The sequence below is a fragment of the Ursus americanus genome, chromosome 2, assembly GCF_024610735.1.
Source record: "Ursus americanus isolate L20-20 chromosome 2, mUrsAme1.1.p, whole genome shotgun sequence".
In the NCBI taxonomy this organism is placed as follows: Eukaryota; Metazoa; Chordata; class Mammalia; order Carnivora; family Ursidae; genus Ursus; species Ursus americanus.
This window is the reverse complement of record NC_142128.1, coordinates 54,227,365-54,244,128: the sequence shown is the minus strand read 5'-3', so window position 1 is coordinate 54,244,128 and position 16,764 is coordinate 54,227,365. Positions and strand designations below refer to the sequence as shown.

Genomic DNA, 16,764 nt, shown 5'->3' with positions numbered 1-16,764 from the left:
GGGAAAAGGAGGAGGAAAGAATGTCAAGCAGACTCTGCACTGCGCACGGAGCCGCACCCGGGGCTCGATCTCAATACCCCTGAGATCATGACGCTGAGATGAACAAAGAGTCGGGACGCTCAACCAACTGGGTCACCCAGGTGCCTCTTCCTTATGATTTTCTTAAAAACATTTGTTTCTCTAGCTTACGTGCTTGTAAGAGCACAGTACAGTATGTAATACATGTAACACACAAAGTATGCGTTCATCGACTGTTTATGTTATCGGTAAGGCTTCTGGTCAACAGCAGGCTAGTAGTAGGTTTTTGGGGAGCGAAAAGTTACCAAAGAAGGTAGGTTGGATGCCCCTAACCTTCCCATATTGTTCCAAGGTCAACTGTAATTATTATGGGTGTCATTGAGAGTATTTTCCATGTTGACAAAAAGATTATAATCAATGATGGAGAGTACAAAAATACTGAAGTCTTGAATTTGAGTCAAGATTATTAATATGAGCCGTTATGTTAAAAAAAAATTCTAACTCATTTCATTAAAAAGGGTTAGAAATAACGATGTCTCTAACATCCAGATTGTAGTTTCCGAAACTATTTGCTTTCTTAAAGAAATGGCTGATTCTTGGTCTAGGCCAGAAAAGGTCCAAGGTAGCCTTGAAAATGTAAACATACCAGATGGCAAGGAAGAAAACAAAGACCAGTAGAAAGGAAACAGACTCAGGAACCAATATAAATAATCCTCCATTGCCCAAAGATGGGCCAATTTTAACATCAATTAGGATAATAACTAATGAAACACATCAAATATGTTTAAAATAAATGAGTTAAAAACAAAATAGAAACAAGTTTCACTGGTCACCTTTGGAAAATGTAAGGAACCAATTAATTCTGAAAACTGATAACCAAGGGAAGAGATCAAGTATTTATCTTGCATTTCCTACATGATCTGTGCCTTGAAGTCATCAAGTAGTTGAAGTGGGGGAAATTTTTAACAGAAGTAATCCGACCACCAAGCAAAAGTGAAATGACAGAATTAACATATCACCATTCTGTAACTCTTAATGAATGAATCTGGGATCATTATGGCTAATCAATCACAGAAAGAGACATGGAAATGAGAGAAATAGAAGATACCATCTCTGAAACAGTCTTGGCCCAAACAAAGCAAAACAAAACAAACAAAACAACCTGAATCTAATCAATTCTCTAGATTTAAATACCAATTACGGGAAAGACGAGGGACAAGAGGAATATGTGCGATGACACAGTGTGGATAAAATCAGCAACACTCCTCAGAGGTGACAAACGTTGTAGAACCAACAACCTGATTTCTGCAATCAAAAACTTTCAAGGAAAAACAAAGGATGGGGGAGGGCATATTTATAAAGCAAAGGGAACTTTTCTAAAGAGTTGTATATCAACTGATTATAAGAGATAGAACTTATTTGCATCCAAATCCAAACAATGTATAAAATAAAACATTACAAAATAATTGGAGAAATGGGAATATCAACAGTATATATTAATACATATTAAGAAATTACTGCTCTTTTAATAGATGTGATAATGGTACTGTGACTTCTTTTTCTTTAGAAGAGGCTACTAGTTTTTAGAGAAACATACATTTCAGTTGAAGTAATATAATAGATGGGCTTTGGGGTTGGAGGAAGGGGTGAGTAGGAATATAGATGAAACCAGGCTGGCCATACACATAATTACCTAAGCCAGCAGAGAGACACACTGAGTTTATATTTTTCTCTGTATTTCTGCATATGATAGATTTTCCATAATAAAATATTGTTAAAAACTGCTTTTACCATCCTGACATTGTAAGTGAAAAGCATCTTTTCAACTCTTAAAACCGACAGTATGAAGTCATTCTAGGTTTTCAAATCTTAGTGATGCTCTCCATAATTTTTAAGTGATCAAACTCGAAATTAAATTAAGTTATCCATGAAGTCTGATGTCTTTTAGTCTGAGTACACCCCTGGACTGTAACTTGATGTAAAAAGATTACAGAAATCCCTATCTGAGGTTTATTGTCCTTAGAAAGGATAATGCATAGTTTTTATCCCATCTTTCTAATTAGTAATTTAAGCATATGTTCAGCATTTAACTCTAAATGTTTGCCTTTTCCCCAAGCTCAAAGACAGCTGTCCAAGATTTGAATGCCAGAAAACATTTAAATATCAACATCTGTTGAATTATGTTAATTTAGTGTAATATAATTGGGCATGAGTTGGAATTGATCAGAAGTATATGAAATAAACAAAGTAAATTCCCAACAATATCTTGGTATACAAACAAATCACTACAGAGTGATGAAAAATATTTCTGAAGAGAAAGGGTGAGGGGGGTAAAAATACGGATTGTAAAGAAGTGGATTCTTTTAAAAACATAGCTCTAACTCTATGAGACATTATTTTGTGATTTTTAGATTTATTTTTAAATTGCCTCCTAAGTGAAAGGTAATTAAAATCAACTCCAAGTGATAGTTAAGTGTTTAATATTTGAATACTTTTATAAATTATTAAATAATTTATACTTAGATAACAGCTATTTATATATGCAGTAACTGTTTTAGGCTGCAGGACGATCCCTGTTATATCATGAGCAGTTACATATGTCAAAATTCAAGAGTTGGTATACTTTCTTTTCTATAGACACAAAATAGTATTTTTAAACTCAAAGTGTTGTCAGTGTGGCAGATGAATTAATGAGGTTTATTCTCCAGGCTACATGGTACAAATGATCAAGTAGTTGCTGTGGCTTATTGTATTGTTGGTTTAAAATATTAACTTTTACAGCAATTCTTTTACTAATAAGTTAGGAATGCTTGTTGTTTTGGGGGGTGTTTTGGCACATACATGCATTGGACGAGCAGATCCTCAGACATACCTGTAATGAAGTTATAACTGGGCAGCAGTGGGGATACAGCTGTTGTTAATGTATGGGCCTGCAGGTGGACCTCCATCATTACTTATGGGAACTATCTCTGGGAGTTAAAGGTTAGTTTTGTGTCCATGTCCATTTAATCACAGGACCAATTTGGAGAGTGCCAACTGTGAAACAGACACCTGTCTGAAGGAAATGGACTCCACAAGACAAATTTACTGGAAAGGTATTCACGCGCTATTTTCCATTATTAGTGACCCTGGCCAAATTCCACCGCTGTCCTAGAGGTGAGAGGCTGTGCATACTTTAAGTCATATGAAAATATCTAATTGTTCTACCAGATTTCAAGGAAGAGGGGATATCGTCATGCATATTTCACCAGGAAGTACTTCACTGCTTATTTAATTTACCACACACTGGATACACTACATATTTCCAAATGGCAAATCCCCGTTTTTTTGGTCTGTGTGGGTTACTCATATTACCCTGAAAAGCAATCTCTCAAAATTCTAATTGGCTGATAAGTAATTTTATTTAGTACAGTCAATTTTAAAAAACTCTCTATAATCATTAGTTTAACATTTTGGCAAGGAAGGTCAGAATTTCTAGATGCCAAAGGGACAGGAGGCATGAGAACTGGCAATTTGAGAATAGTGCCTTTTTAAAATATAATTATTTGGTCATATAGTATAAAATAGATCAACTTCTTAAAAACATTTTATGTTGTATATGTGGTATATTTCCAATTATGCTACTATAAATAACCATACCTGGAAGCTATTCAAAAATTCTTAAATTAGAACACATATGCAATTAAATATATTCCAATTAAACAAATATATATGTATACATTCTTATTAAAGGGAATATGTAAATATATTCTATGTGTTCATTCATGCATATGTATGAATTAAAAAATCTAAAAGACTTCTATCTGGAGGATTGGGTAAACTTTTTTAAAACAATGAAATTTAATGCTAATTTTAGGCTTAGAATGGAAAAACAATAACACACTAGACATTTTGCTTTTAAAATTAGTATTTAAAAGCAGTTTTAAGCCATTATTTTGGACATATAAACATAAAGTACATAAAACATAAAAATGTTAAGTGATATAAGTTGCTTTAAAATATGGTGTGGAATCACTGGTTTAATATGACAAAGGAGGATTTGTTTTAAAATCCTAAATTTGTTAACATAGGGTAGGTAACTTCTCATCTTAAAAATTAACATAAAGTATCACTTACTTTTGTTAATAGGTTTAATCTTGTTGATACATTTCTGTGAAAAGCAACACTGAACAGATACAGTCCATGTCATTAACCAGTACTCTAATGAACAGTTATCCTGTCCCAATTTATTAACAGCTGCTCAAAACTGTAGTAATTAATAGTTTCATTTATTTTTGGCAAACCTGCAAAATGACAAATAGTTTTGTATCTGTTGCAAATTAGATCTCCTTCTCCAATAACAGATGACACTATGGGGAAGACTAAGCAAACTCAATCCTTGAACATCTTTGGATCTTCAGAAGATCAAATAAAGAACAGCTATAATTCTATTGGTTACAGTGCAACACAACACAGTGATCTGTATCATCATATAAAAATGAGTATGCTCTGTATTAAAGTAAATAGAAATGTTCTTCTAACCTGATGGAAGAAAGGTTGACATGAATGTGTGTGTGTGTGTGTGTGAATGTGATGGGATTTGTTTTGATTCTCTGATGAAATCTACTGTCATTTTTTTCATTTTAGGAGACTCTTTACTACTAATCAGGCAAGAAGACAGCAAAAAAAAAAAAAAGAAAAAAAGAAAAAAAATGTCGATTTCTTCCCCCTTGCTATTAATTGCTAACATAAGAAAGAGAACACACAGTATCCAGGGATTATCAAATTGTTTGACACTACGCAAATGAAAAATATAATGCTACTAAGAACTAAGTAAAAGTGAATTAACATATTTTTAAGACATTTTATTTATTATTATTATTTTTTAAAATTTGTATTCTCTTATTTTTTTTTTTAATTGATTTTATTTATTTATTTGAGAGAGAAAGAGAGACAGAGATAGAGAGAACATGAACGGGGAGGAGGGGGAGAAGCAGGCTCCCTGCTGAGCAGGGAGCCCGATGTGGGGCTCGATCCCAGGACCCTGAGATCATGACCTGAGCTGAAGGCAGACACTTAACCAACTGAGCCACCTAGGTGCTCCTAAAAGACATTTTAAAATATTAAATAGAATTGAATAATATCAACAATAAAAGTGTTTTCACTTGATTTCGAATTATATATCAGACAGTTGGATGAGTTAGCCTTTGTGCTCCCAAGAGTAAATGACAAAAGTCATGTAAGTAAAGAAGTACAGCAGATTAAAACAACAACAACAACAACAACCACAACCAGATCTAAAAGGAAAGGCATGACATGATCTAGATAATTCAACAAAATTGCTGTTAACTTTTTCGAACTATCAATCTTTTTGTATGGATTCTTAGAGTAGTGAAGAGTAATAATAAACATAAAGAGGTATTTAAAAAAGCAAGACATTTTCAAGAATGGTGCATCACTTAGAATCAGGCATCAGTCACTGCATGTTTTACTGACTCACTACTTGGGAAGCTATACTGAACTTCCTGGTACTAACCAAACGTTATGACACAAGAAAAAACATGAAATTATTTACTTGGAGTTTTAAATGAGGTGAAGGCAAACGAAAAGAACTTCCTAACTTTGAGAAATATAAAATTATATTTGACTACTGAAATAAAAAATGGAAGGTTTGGATATCATTTTTGGAATTTAAGAGGAAGATATGGGTTGAAGAAATAAATCTAGATGTCACTACTGTTTCTATAAAACACTTAACATGCACCGCCTCAAGGTTTAGCTGAGTGTGTGAGTGTGAATGTGTGTGTGTCTGTTTCACTTTGGCTAACAGTCTAGTGCATGCCATGAGCACTCAAAAACTATGCCTGTTAACGATTAAATATTGACAGCCATAGGTAATAAGCAGTGGTTTTTAAAAATTACAATTGTGTATGCTTTCATGCATTTATTTCTTGAAAGAATTTTGTGTTTCCCAAGTTTTTATTTATGTTTTCAAATGTTTTTTTTTCTTTTTTAAAGATTTTATTTATTTATTTGACAGAGATAGAGACAGCCAGCAAGAGAGGGAACACAAGCCGGGGGAGTGGGAGAGGAAGAAGCAGGCTCCTAGCGGAGAAGCCTGATGTGGGGCTCGATCCCAGAACGCTGGGATCACGCCCTGAGCCGAAGGCAGACGCTTAACCGCTGTGCCACCCAGGCGCCCCTCAAAGGTTTTAAGGTATAGAAGGAGACACTCATTCAATATTAGATGAGAAATAACACACGGTAAACCTAAGACAAAACGCCATAGTAGGAAAATGGATGGAGAATTCTGAAGAAATGGAAGGATGACCAGAAAACAGAACCTCACAGACTAATCAAATGGAAGAATGAGATGGGAATACTCAGTAAGATTACAAGCAACGTGGACGAATGCGAGACGGGAAACACGCAACTTCAAGCACTGCGACGCAGAATCTTGGGCGAACACGCCAAATGAATACAGGAGGATAACGTTTTGATGAAAGCTTTTCACGCCACGCAGTATCTGACACACCTGCTGTGGGACAGGGCTCCCCCCAGGGAATAAAAATGAAGCAACAAACTAAAAGGAAGCTGTATACGACTAAGATCGTCTGAATCAATGAGATGACATTATACTTCGGTTTATAATTAGAGTTTGTTTATATTAGTTTACATTATATCTGTGTTAAGAATCAGTCAAAAGTTTGATTACAGGACCCGTTAAGTATCACGTCTGAGAAGGAAAGTGCTGATTATGTTTACGATAACATATGAGCAAATAAAATGCATTTATATTTCATTAATAACTCTCTGGATAACGATGGAATGGCGTGTTACCCCGAGCACTGTTGTTGGCACCTGTAGTTCGGGATGACGTGGTGTGAGGAGTGAGAGGCCAGTTAAGAAACCTTAAGGAACACCTGCCCTTTCCAGGGGCAGAAGCACAGGAGCCCTTGAAAAACAGTCCGTTGCTGATGACGTAGAGCGTCCCAAGGGTGCGGACTGAAATGATCAAAGGAGGTCATTTGTTTAGAAGAGGCTTTCATAGGTTGTCACCTCTGTGGCACTGTTGGACACGAAACAGTCTCAGAGTTGGAAAAGACACAATTCCTTTGCACCCATCAACAATTTAAAGAGCGCAGATGAACATGAAAGTGGGTTTGGCAAAAAGGAGAAATGACATTAACTGGGTATCTAGAAAACTACTCAACTGCATTATAGTTCGTGGCCTCCATAAATAAGATCTTGAGACCCGGCTACGGAGGTCATGAAAAGTCCCCCTCGGAGCTGAGGGTGAGAGGTACTACCCTCCACAGGCTGAAGCCATAACTGCACAGGACACAGGGGACCAACGCTTACCTCAAGAGCATGCAGTCGTCACGTGCTTCAGAGTCCCAGCTTTGAGTCATTAAGGGCAGACCACGGGTGCATTTGTCTTTTTCTTACCTGCCTGCTATGTTTTGGGAGTAAATGATCCCCAAATGTATTGATTTAATGCATTATAGTTCTCTTCTCTAAGCTTTATATTTCCCACAAGTTGAGAAAGGGAAGTGCAGTCACTCATCCAAGAGGGGTAAGAAAAGTCAAGATGATATTGAAAATACTAGAAAGAAAATGGCTTTCAAGACAGCAACACAGAAAAATACATATAAATAAGGAAGGTGAAGAATTTTTTGTCTTGCACTTAATAAAGATTGTAACAAAAATTAAACTCAAGGAAGTCTTTCTCTCCTTGTGCTTATTTCACCTTCACAAATTTCCCTGTGCCTCACACAAATGTTACCCTTACAGACACAAGAAAATAAACTGCATCCACAGAACAAGATACAGAGGATATCTGAAAGGAATGTTCAAAGAACAAGATGAGCTCTTGGAAATGAAAAGTGTAAGAGAAGTTTTTTTAATCGATAAAAGGTTTGGGACATCACATTGATAAAACTGCCCAGAAATCTTTGAAGACAACAATATATAAAAGAGACGTTAAGAAAAATTGGAGGATCACTTGAGGGCACTCCAACATCCAAATCCTAAGAGAGCAGGGGAAATGGAAACCACAGAGAACTCCAGGCGCAGGAGCAATGCCTTCAAAATCCTGAGGCAAGATGGCTCCCAACAGAATTCCATTCCCAGCTGAATCAATCAATGTAAGACTAGAATAAACAGATTTTCAGACATGCAAAGTGCCACAAATTTAACCACGACTGTTCTCTTTCTCAGGAAAAATAATGGCGTGGGGTCCAGGGAACAGGAAATCCCAAGTAGGAGAGATGAAGGATATCGCCAGGATGATAATGAAGAGAGATCACAGGACATCAGCTGTTCAGCAGGTCCAGAGAGCAAACAGTTGAGAATGGATCTGAGAAACGGACAGCTCCAAGAGCGAGGCCATCCAGAAAAAGAATTGAGAGGAACTACACTTCTGCATAGAGGTGGTTGAGGAAGTGGGGTGAGGCACACAGAAAACAAAGCAAATGAAAAACAAGACAGTTATCTCCATGACAACAGGAAAGTGATACATCTATGAATAATATTTACATACATAATCACATTAATGCAAACAATGAATACTGATTTGGTCTGACGATTATGATATAGCTACTAGAAAGAGAGAAATGCAGACATGGGGTGTGTGTGTGTGTGTGTGTGTGTGTGTGTGTGTGTGTGTGTGTGTAGGATGCACAGCAGGAGGTCAGTAGGTTACACCAAACTAAGAACTTCAAGAAATAGTAATATAAACATGTGATTTGGGTTGATACTAGAAGAAATGACTAAAAGGGATGAAAGTGGTTTCCTCTGGAGGATGAAATTGGAGAATAGGGAACGACAGGGCTGGGGCCTGCTGTACTTTGTCATGAGTCTTATGGAATGATTTGACTTTCCAAACTAGGTATAAGAAAAATAAGATAAAAAAATAAAATTGAACAAGTGCTTAGAAAACACACAGGTGGAAATAACAAGACCATACTTGAAATAAGAGCTAATATTTGAGCTCTTCCATTTTAAATGCTTTATAGGCACTAACTCATCTACTCCTTACAACAGTGTTATGAAGTAGGTACGACTATTTTCCCTATTTCACAGGTAAGTAAACTGAAGGACAGAGAAGTTAAGTATTACGCTCAGGATCACCCAGCTTGTAAGGGGTGAAATGGGGACTAGAGTCAGGCACTCTACTGTAGAGTCCCCCACAAGGACTCGATCAGAGCACTTTACTACTGTAGAATCAATTTTAAATGCATTCTACAAATATTTTATGTAATGAATATTTACTGCCCATGCATCGAGCATTGTTTTTTGTATTGGGGATACACCAGGGAGGAAAGCAAAGACCCTGCTCTCATGAAGCTTAGAGACACTGTCCCTGTTTAGGAAGACAGACCAGAGTATGATGAGTTTGGTGGAGATTGAGACTTTTTCACATTGAGCAGAGACTTGAAGGAAATGGGGAGCAAGCCATAAAGACAGTTGCAGGGAGAGGGAACAGCATGTGCAAGGGGCCCGAGACATGAGTGGGGTTGGTGTGCTGGGGGAATAGGACAGAGGCCAGGAGGGGGTGAGTAAGAAGTCAAGTGGGAGAAGATGTCAGGGAGGAAGCAAAAGGTCAGGGCCAGATCACAAATGGCCTTGAAGGCCAACATAAAGACTTTGCTTTTACTTGAACATTTTTAAATTTATTTTTTTGGGGGGGAACTAGTAGGGTGGGAAAGAGGCAGAGGGGGAGAGAGAGAGAGAGAGAGAAAGAGAGAGAGAAAGAGAGAGGCAGACTCCCTGGTGAGCAGGGAGCCTGACTTGGGACTCGCTCCCAGGACCCTGGGATCATGACCTGAGCTGAAGGCAGACACTTAACTGACTGTGTCACCCAGGCGCCCCCAAAATTCTTTAAAAGATCTTTATTGAGGTGTAGTTGACATGAGAAAAATGCACAGTTAAAGTGTACAACTGGATAAGTTTTCACATAGGTATATACCTGTGAAACCATCATCACACTCAAGATAATGAAGATACCCATCACCCCAAGAGCTTCTTTATGCCCCTTGGGAACCCTTCCCTGCAGTTCCTCCCTGGCCCTGGCCCATGCCCATGTAGCTACACGACTCATCTGCTTCCTGACAATTTAACATGCCATTGCTGTCCACTATTTTGGATTGTCTTTTGAAAAGCCCTATGAATCACACATCGTTATCACTTTATATAAACAATGGTTGTTTACATTTACCTACATCATTATCAGTTTATTGGCTCTGCATTCATTTTGAATCTCAGACTTTTCTTGGGAAATCATTTCTGGAAACACCTTCTTTAATAATTCTTCTAGCCAACGGTCTGTTGGTAGTAAATGTTCTTAGTTTGCGAAAATCTGAAAATGTGTCTACTTCACTTTCATACAGGAAAGATGTTTTTCTAGGTACACAGTTCTAGGTTGTCAGTGTATGTTCACTTTGAACTCTGAAGATGAGTCCACTGTGTTCTGGTTTCCTTGCTGCTACAGAGACATCTGACGTAGAGCAGACAATCTGTCCTTTCTTTCTGGATTCTTTTAAGATCTTCTCTTGTTTCTGGAGTACTACACTATACATACCAAGTGTGGATTTCTTTCTTTCTTTTTTTTTTTTTAAGATTTTATTTATCTGAGAGAGAAAGCACGAGTGGTGGGGAGAGGCAGAGGAAGAGGGAGAAGCACACTCTCCGCTGAGCAGGGAGCCCAATGCAGGGGCTTGATCCCAGGACACTGGGATCATGACCTGAGCCGAAGGCAGATGCTTAACCAACTGAGCCACCCAGGTGCTCCTTGATTTCTTTTTATTTATTCTACTTGTATTCATTATGCTTTCTGTATGTGTACCAATGGATTTATGCCTTTCACTAGCTTTGGGAATTCTTAGCCAATATCTCGTTAAATATCATGTGTGTGTGTGTGTGTGTCTGTGTGTGTGTTTTAAGCCCCTCTATATTCTTCATCAAAGACTCTGATTAAATATATCTTAGACTTTTTTCTGTATCTCTTAACCACTCTCTCATTTTCCCATCTCCTTGTATTTCTATGCTACATTCTGATCTATTTCTTTGGCCATATCTCCATTTCACTAATTATCTCTTTTACAATCATATTTCTCATTCCTAATAATTACATTTTTTTTCCATTTTGCTGGATTAATTTCAATAGTGAGCTGTTGCCTGCTCATCTTGTTTCTATAAATATTTCATCCATAGTTATTTATAAACTGTATAATTTTATACATATTATTGTTATAATTTTAGGAGCTAACATTCTTAGGGATAAATACATTGGTTTTATGTTGACTATTCCTGATGGTCAACTCATTATATGTTTGACAGTTTTTGACTGTCTAAATTAAGCAGGCATGCTTAGATAGGATTTACATTCACTTCTTCAGAGATCGAGTGGGTTCTCAGTTGAGGTTACTTTGTATAACATTATACTTTAAAGCTCTATTGCTTGCTTGGGAAAGTTAAACACAGCGGCTAGCACCCTACCATTGGGAAACCACGGGATGCAATTTATCTGAGGTCAGCTATCTTGTTAAAAATTTGAGTAAGTGTAAATCTCAGGGTGGTAGTTCTGATCAATATTCTGATGGCCATTTTCATCTAAATAAAAATTAAGTCTTCAGAAACACCACATGCAAAATTTAAAAACATACATCTAAAACAACCGACTGAGAGAAATTCTTTCTGTTAAAGGAAAAAGAAATAACACTGACTCAGAAATATAAAATGAATAAGAACCCAGAAGCACTTCTTAAGAAGAGTATATTTTCTATAGACTCATTTATATATTATTAGAATATACATGTTACTCTCTCATAAGGTCTAAGTAACATGTAAGTTTAGAAAAAGACTAATTCCACTTTTTTAAATGAAAAACTAAAATGATTATTCTAAATCCCGACCTTATATTCAATAGTTATGAGAAACAGAAATTTTTTCTTTTAAAAATTCATTCTTTATTTTTCACCACCTTCTTAAAAACAGAAATAAAATGATATTTCTCTATTCATTACTAGCAATCCTGAAATAGAATCTAATAAACAATGGTTGAAATATTTCACACTGGCTCTTTAGAAGGTCACTTCAAAGGTGACTCAGCTAGAACTCATCCGTTCATACTGGTATGAGGAAAAAAGACACATGACGTAATGAGCGGAAGTCACAGTGGTTTCGAATGGCTTACCTGCTGGCTGTTTTCACAGAACAGTTCTTCTTGTGGCCTCTTTCAGCTCGGTTCTCTCTCAGAAGCTGATGCTATACAAAGCGTTAAGACAAAGTTGTAGAAACAAAAACATTTTCATTATATTATTTTGTAAGTAGAGGAGTGTTCCTCTCACGCAAAGGGACACCATTTGTGCACTCGCGTTAACTTTTTCTTCCCCCTAACCGGTTTCTCTCACAATGAAGACCACTACTCTCACTGGAGATGCCATTGACACTTTTGTAACAAAACCTGTTAGCGAGGGCTGGCAATCCGACGCTTCCCTGACAGTGAAACCTCTTTTATAGTCAGTTAAAATACAGCCCAGAGCTGGAGGTTCTAGAACTCAGTCATTATCCTAGTTCTCTGGAGTAGTCTTGGTTAAAGTAACATAACCTCTCTTGCCAATGGCTTCTACCACTGCATTCAGCTGTGAATTTTTGGAAACTTTGTCATTTAACGCTGACATAAAAGATCTAATATTTTCTCTGTATCTACTGGCCTAACATGGTAAAGAAACACACTTAAAACATTCGTTTTCAAAGAAATTACTGGCTTGGAAATATATAATTAGAAAGTATGTATATACATTTGACTGCCTCCTCAAAAATGCCTCACCATCCACTTCCTTTCACACTTGCTTTACCCTAACTAATTGGAAAGAAAAAACCCCCGAGTAGTCAGTACTCTTTACTATGCGTTTGCTCAAACTGTAGCTTATCTTATTTATGCAGAAATATAATTATACACAAGACTGGGCCAAAAAGAAGTTGCACAGCATGCTAGAAATTAACCCTAACAAAAATAGAAATCTTAAAAGTAATAATGCAGGATAGATCTAGGTTCTAATCCCAGCAGTGCCAGTAACTAACAAGTTACTAGGTTTTATTTTTTTATTTTTTTAACATTTTATTTATTTATTTATTAAAGATTTTATTTATTTTTTATTTGACAGAGAGACAGACAGCCAGCGAGAGAAGGAACACAAGCAGGGGGAGTGGGAGAGGAAGAAGCAGGCTCCCAGTGGAGGAGCCCAATGCAGGGCTCAATCCCAGGACCCTGGGATCATGCCCTGAGCCGAAGGCAGACGGTTAATGACTGAGCCACCCAGGTGCCCCAAGTTACTAGGTTTTAATAACAGATTTGCCATTTACAAACTGGGTAGTCTTAGGTAAAGTACTTAACCCCCATGTCCATCTTTAAAATGGAGATAATATTATCTACTGATAGGGTTGCCATGAGTGTTAAACAAGATAAACCATGTAAAATGCTTAGCACTATGACCAAAACATAAGAAGTGCTGAGCAAAATGGTTCAAATGCTGCCATTATGATTATAATTAATGAGCCTGGGTGTCAGTGGGTATTGTCTCACCAGTATCAACACCTTTTGATAAAAAACTGCTTTAAACTATTTAATGACATTATTTGGAATCAATTATTAGTGACATCTGGCCATCTTTGAGAGGAAAGAACTTAATCAGATCATCAAGAATGTAGTTAGATCATTTATTTATTCTTTCAGGACTGTCTTAACTAAGTAAGTATATCTTAAATGTCTCTTAAATATCTACTTCTTTCCTTCCCTACTAGCACCATCCCAGTCCAGACCATCATTTTCTCTTACTTGCAATGGCCTCCCTGCCTCCAGACTCACTCCTACCTTTTCTCCACCCTGCAGCCGTAATTATAAAATTAGATCTGGTTACATCAGTTTCTGCAGATAAACCCCAAATCTTGTACAAGGCTTTCATAGCCCTTCATGATCTGATTACATTTCTAAACTCCTAAGTTATTATGCTTCATCCTACCCCAACCTAACCTTCCTACTTCTTCTTCTTCTTTTTTTAAATTTTAATTCCAGTATAGTTAACATACAGGTTCTATCAGTTTCAGATGTACAATATGGTGATTTGACAATTCGACACATTACTCAGCGCTCATTGTGATAACGTGCACTCGTACTCCTCTGCGCCTGTTTCACCCATCCTTCTACCCACCTCCCCTGTGGTAACGGTCACTAACCTCCTTTTTTCTGAATCACATAACCCTACCATACTGAACCTTTCAGTTTCAGGTGTGAACCACATTCTCGCTCACCTTTGGCCCTTTGCTTCAGTTATTCATTCTGCTCGCATCTCCATGGTCCAGCACAGTGTCTGGTACAGTTTTAGTGCTCAATAACTATTTGTTGAATGAATGAATGATTGAATACATGTGATAAAGAAGTAGGGAGTGAGATCTAGTAATCTGATAGGTAGCTGAAGCTCTATCTCCTTATTACAACATATAGAAAATGGCAACCATTTATCTTAAGTCCATTAACCTGAAAGTGTTTCAATTTAGAAACACTTCGTACCATGAAAACGAAATTGTTTCTGAAAATAAAAATAATTAATTATTTTGGCATTTCTAAGTGTAGTGCCTTTTAAAAACATATATACAAACCAACATTTGTGACACAGATAGCCAGAGGTGAGACGATAAAATCTCTACGTTCACTTGAAATTAATCGTAGTGGTTAACTAACTTTTCTAATTTTAAGATAAAAGACAGATACGTGAACTCTCCTTCTGTGGTTTGTGTTGAAACAGTTACAGCAAAGAACTCAAAATCCTAAACACAACGTTCTAAAGTAAGAAAAGAATTTTATGGGTAGTAAGGAGGGCACATATTGCATGGTGCACTGGGTGTTATATGCAACTAATGAATCATCGAACTTTATATAAAAAAATTAAAATAAAAAATAAAAAAAAGAATTTTATAGTTTAGTTTTGAAAATGCAACTATAATGACCAAAATAAATATTAGGCTGTACCTACTAGGTCTGGACAGTTCTCAGAGAGGTCACCACTTGGATCAACTTAAATGAGATAGCACCTTCTCTAAATTCCGATGTTAGAGCTCCTTCTATGAGATTCATAGGAGAATTTCTTTTCTTCCTCAAATTTATAGTTTTGATGGGCTTTGTATATAAAAGGAGACAAATACCGGAAGTATTTCATATAGTGCCTCTATATTAAAAAGCCATCACAAATTTTCTCACTTTACCAATAAAACTACAAACCTAGGTGTACCTTTGCAAATTTAAAATCAAACCAAGATAAAAAACACAAAATCAGATCTATGGGTCATGAATCCAATAAATTAATATGTGGGGCTAGATCTTCTAAGGGGCAAAGAAGAAATAAATTAATTCAGAATGTTATTAGAATAGAAAACATGTATTTGTATTTGAAAGATTCTCGATGCCTTTCTCCTATGCCCCAAAGAACAAGAAAAAGGACAGCAGGGTGGGGTGGGGTAGGGTAGGGGGCTGGGTCAGGTCATGAGTTCATGGTCAAAGACACAAGGATCCTTGAGCTCAGCTCTAATAAGCAAGAGTAGCTCATCAGGTTTTGAGAAATTTCTCACTCTTCTTACTGATAATCTCTGTTTCCCTGGACTACTATCAGTGTCACAAGTGAGGTCAATTTTCAAGATTCTGACTCAACCACGTCAACTCTGGTTAATAACAGAACTTCGGAATATGGTGCGAAGTGCTTCTTACCTTCCAACTTTCAGATTGCTGGACTTAGGCCAGACGGAGACACAATTCCCTGATTAGTGACCTGCAGATGTATATTAAAAAATGACTCATATAAGAATTATATTAAAATTCATACACACAAAACCTAATAGAATGGGAGGTTTACAAAAGGTTCACAGTTTTTAAAACTACGGAATTAAACCAGGAAGAGAAGTGTTCCTTGTGGATGACGGTTCTTACTATCGGAAAGGGAGCTGAGAATTTCTGGGGCTCTTCATAATATTTCTGCAAGATTATTAAAAGTTTCAAATCCCTAACACAAGAGAAGAAGCCAAGAGAAGAATTCTTCCACAGCAATCTTCTCTTTCCCACCCGATATTCAGAGGCATTCGCTCAGGAGTACTTCTGTTAGCAGCCACTTCTCAGTAATTTCTCAAATGTTTACAGAAGAATTTCAAGTCTCCTCACACGTGGGCCCTCAGCGTCCTCACCTTAAAGGAAGAACTAAGTAATATCGAAACTGTGGTCTAGGACTGCTTAAGATACTTGTGAATTCAGTCAAAATGTCAAATCGTTAGATGTTCAAAGAGGAAAAATCAGAATTAAGTAAGACCAAAAAAAACCCCCCCAAACAATGATGGTTCATATAGCTGTTTCTCTCTCCTTCCTTCCATTTCTGAATCGACTTTATTTCTCTTCTGAGGCCTTTATAACTGCCCTCTCTGTGGTTTTCTCAAACATTTCACAACATACTGTGTCATTATTGCTTTCCTGTCCCAGATTATAACCACCACAGGGGAAAAGCTACGTTGTTTTTCTAAATACCTTCTTTGGTAAAGACAGAGAGTATCTGATAGATAATGGTTGATGGGTAATAGTTATTTACTGAATGTGTAATAAAAGAGGGAGAAGTACGCATGGTGTCAATGGGCATGGGATTTAGCACTAAAGAACAGAAAGAGGAATTTTAAGACAGGAGAAGCAGAAAGGAGTGGGCTTTCAAAAAAAAGTGGCAGTAATGTTAT

At 36.9% G+C, this 16,764-nt stretch overlaps 1 protein-coding gene across 2 annotated transcripts in view; it reads right to left on the bottom strand.

The window, feature by feature from the left end:
• The window catches only part of GPATCH2 (G-patch domain containing 2), a 172,026-nt gene that overhangs the window by 32,765 nt on the left and 122,497 nt on the right, over positions 1-16,764 (bottom strand). For both annotated transcript variants that reach the window (XM_045809615.2, XM_045809614.2), the window contains one exon: positions 12,194-12,264. In XM_045809615.2, coding sequence (XP_045665571.1) covers positions 12,194-12,264 — 71 coding nt within the window. The remainder of the gene's footprint in view (positions 1-12,193; positions 12,265-16,764) is intronic.